General features: G+C 38.9%; 1 protein-coding gene across 1 annotated transcript; it reads right to left on the bottom strand.

Moving 5' to 3' along the window:
* Positions 1 to 1,308: 1,308 nt before the first annotated feature.
* LOC121943924 (transmembrane protein 255B-like) lies at positions 1,309 to 2,788 on the bottom strand. The gene is made up of 2 exons (XM_042487537.1): positions 2,660 to 2,788; positions 1,309 to 1,545 (listed from the first exon to the last, which is right to left on the bottom strand). The coding sequence occupies exons 1-2, from the start codon at positions 2,786 to 2,788 to the stop codon at positions 1,309 to 1,311; spliced, it is 366 nt and encodes a 121-aa protein (XP_042343471.1).
* Positions 2,789 to 3,099: the final 311 nt, after the last annotated feature.

The raw sequence follows: 3,099 nt of genomic DNA, 5'->3' as shown, positions 1-3,099 counted from the left end.
CTGTAAAACAGCAAATTGCAGTTTTAACACTTCTGATTGCGTACAAATTAAACATGCAAGTGAGTTTTGATGTGCTCGAAGGCAGATTTTGTTACTTATAGATAGGGCCTGCTGTTTTCTGTTTGTTTTTCTTTCATGCTAAGCTAAGCAAAGCTAACTAGCAGCTTTAAACTTAGTGTACAAAAAAGAGAGTGGTATGGATCTTCTCATTTAACTCTTGGCAAGTAAGCAATTTTCCCAAAATGTCAAACTCCTCCTTTAAATGTGCAATTCTGATGAAGCCCTTACTCAATGTGTATTTGCATGCATCATGAATATATGCATCTCTTAAAGGTGCATCTTTAATACATAATGTATTTTATAGCAGCTACAGAACCCCATCCCAGAGCAGTTAACATGCATCATCAATAATATATACAGCGTATAGACTTTAAAGTGCACATTAAATGATTCACACTAATAGAATGAAAAACAACAAAAGCATCAGGGTCATTTACTTTCCAGTTCATAATTCAAGAAAGCCCTTTTAATTGCTCGTAAAGTAGTTTAGTATAGTGAGACAATACACAGAGAGACCTGTAATCCAATCTACACAAGTTAGAACGGAAATAACTATCAGATCACAGTCAAGTGTACTACTATACACTTAATCACATGTAATATAAACATTTGAAAGCCAGCTTTAGGCTTAAAGAAAATTTTTTGGGGAAATACACTTATTTGCTTTCTTTAAAGTTGCAGATAAGCGGTAACGTCCTGCACATAACCCCCCCCATAAAATGGCATTTTGTAATTTTTATAGTGCAGTTTTTGTACAGATTAAATTTGAGATATGCACATTATTTCGTGAGATTTAGAGGTGCAGGTAGATTTTGTTTTAACTGTACAGAGCAAGGCTATCCATTTCCAGACTTTGTGCTAAGCTAAGTTAGCCAGCTTTTAGCTGTAGCATTATATTTACATTACAGTTAGAGATATGAGATTTTATATGAGGTATCAGCCTTCTAAGTCTCAGCAAGAAAGTAAATAAGCATATTTCCGAAACTGTATCCTTTAATGTATACACATGAAATAACTCATAAATCATGTTTATAGTCACACTGCAGTGGTCTAAATCTGCATCTCTCCTCAGTGCAAACACATGAAACATTGCATTTCTACTAGTACAGATACACTGTATATAAAGACAGAGTAGTCATGAAGCTCACTGACTTTTTCCCGTCACCTATGAAACATCTTGTGCTACATTCAGTCTGACCAAATCAAGATATTTTTCATCCAACAGGCCCCAGATGTTTGTCTAAGAGCTCAGCAGGCATAAGGCGGCGGTTTCTCAAAGGGGCTGTAGGTGGATCCGTAGAGAACAGGAGCGTTGGGTGACAGCATGTAGCCCCCCGGCTCCTGGGTGGCTCCCTGAGGCAGCGGCTGGGTGGGAGCCTGAGAGGGCTGCTGGTTCTGGTTCTCCTCAGACGGGCAGGGGTTGGAGGCAGGGCCTCCTTCGGGGATTATCTGGGGAGTAGCAGGTGGCTGATAGCTGCTGTTATGCTGTGGGAGAGGTGGAGAGACAGGGATTGGTAGGTTGCATCAGTATGTGGAAGCAGAGCCAACCTAAATTCATCTCTGACACTTTTATGTGAGGTGTGGTTTTTATTCTGTTTGTGTAGTTTGGTTGTCTGGTAGCAGCCACAGAAACACTAGCAAAGATTGACCATAAACAAGACAAAAAGTCACCTTGATTGTTTTAGAACTACAGCTCATGTCCCATTTTACTTTATGGCACCCATTTGTAAAGCATCAATCACACATTCCTGTCTTTATCAGGCTTTTGGAAGATCACCAAACAAAAAGATCTCTGTTATATGAAACAAGACCAGTAGAGGAAACTATAGACATGGTAGCAGCGCTGTGAAACTATTTAGGCACATCTGTGCTTTGAGCCGAAAGCATGCCAACATATGACGGTGCTAACATGCTGATGTTTAGCAAGTTCGTTTCACATGTTTATTAGTTAAGTTAGTTAGTTCTAATATTAAGTAATTAGCAATAAGCACAAAGTACAACTGAGGCTGATTTAAATGTGTGATGTAAGAAGTATTCAGATCCTTTATCCTGTAAAAATACCCTGTTATAAGTAAAATCCCTGCATCAAAATGGTACTTAAGCAAAAATAAGTAAGTAGGCTCAGGGAAATGTACTGAAAGTATTGAAAATAAGTTACCCAATGCAGACAAATCGTTAGAAACACACGCAAAAAACCATCAAAACAAAATTATTACAAAAAATAAAGAAAAAGATCCAAACCCCTCAAAATTACACTTGATGTGCATGAGCTAGGTTAATTCAACAGGGATTCTCTTTTAGAGAGGTAATATGACGGTTTTTCTCCGGTCAGGTGCTTTGATGTTAAACAGCTGTGCAACTTCAGCAAAAATAAATGTGATCCAGTGCTGCTCATCTGGCTGCAGAACTAACACACTGAAGTGAAATATTGGCCTTTTTCACTGCAGAAATGACAGGTGTTGCTAATAACATCAACAGTGGTTCAGTTATATTCCAGAATTTCAGTAAACTAAGACAGTGAGACAGCTGTGCTTTTCCTACCGCGTCTCTGAAAAGGGTCTGTTAATGCTTCTTTTTTGTTATGGTGTGGGTTTCTTACCTGCATGGGCATTGGGTAGTTGGGGTAGGCGGGCAGAGTCTGTCCTGAAGGGCAGAAGCCAGTGTAGGTAAGCATGTGCTGGTTTGGGTTGTACACGATGTGGGGTGGCGGCGTGGGGCTGGGAGCCATTGGAGGAGTCGGTTTCTACAGTAGAAAAAAGTAAAAATACCTTTTGGATAAGATGGGAAGTCATCAAATGTAGCCTGAAGGCAAATCGCTCAGATTTGCCTTCAGGCTACATTTGATGAAGCATGTTACAATTACACATGAAACATAATTCATTACATAAAAGGTAATGAAGTATGATTGCTGCCTAATGCACTGCAGGAACAATAATCATAAAATCAGGACCATTAACACTATTAAAATAAGAGATTTTCATGTGTAAGAGAAAGACTACCACTCATGTTTTGACATTTACTGAGTTTTTAGTACTGATA

This window comes from Plectropomus leopardus, chromosome 1 (genome assembly GCF_008729295.1).
Source record: "Plectropomus leopardus isolate mb chromosome 1, YSFRI_Pleo_2.0, whole genome shotgun sequence".
Lineage (NCBI taxonomy): Eukaryota > Metazoa > Chordata > Actinopteri > Perciformes > Serranidae > Plectropomus > Plectropomus leopardus.
The sequence above is the reverse complement of the archived record's forward strand: the minus strand, read 5'-3'. Positions and strand labels throughout refer to the sequence as shown.

Excerpts from the sequence above, each read along its gene's own strand:
- LOC121943924 (XM_042487537.1), bottom strand. The coding sequence starts at position 2,788 with ATGGCTCCCAGCCCCACGCCGCCACCCCACATCGTGTACAACCCAAAC. Across the intron at positions 1,546-2,659 it reads ACTACCCAATGCCCATGCAG|CATAACAGCAGCTATCAGCC; the intron begins GTAAGAAACCCA and ends CCTCTCCCACAG.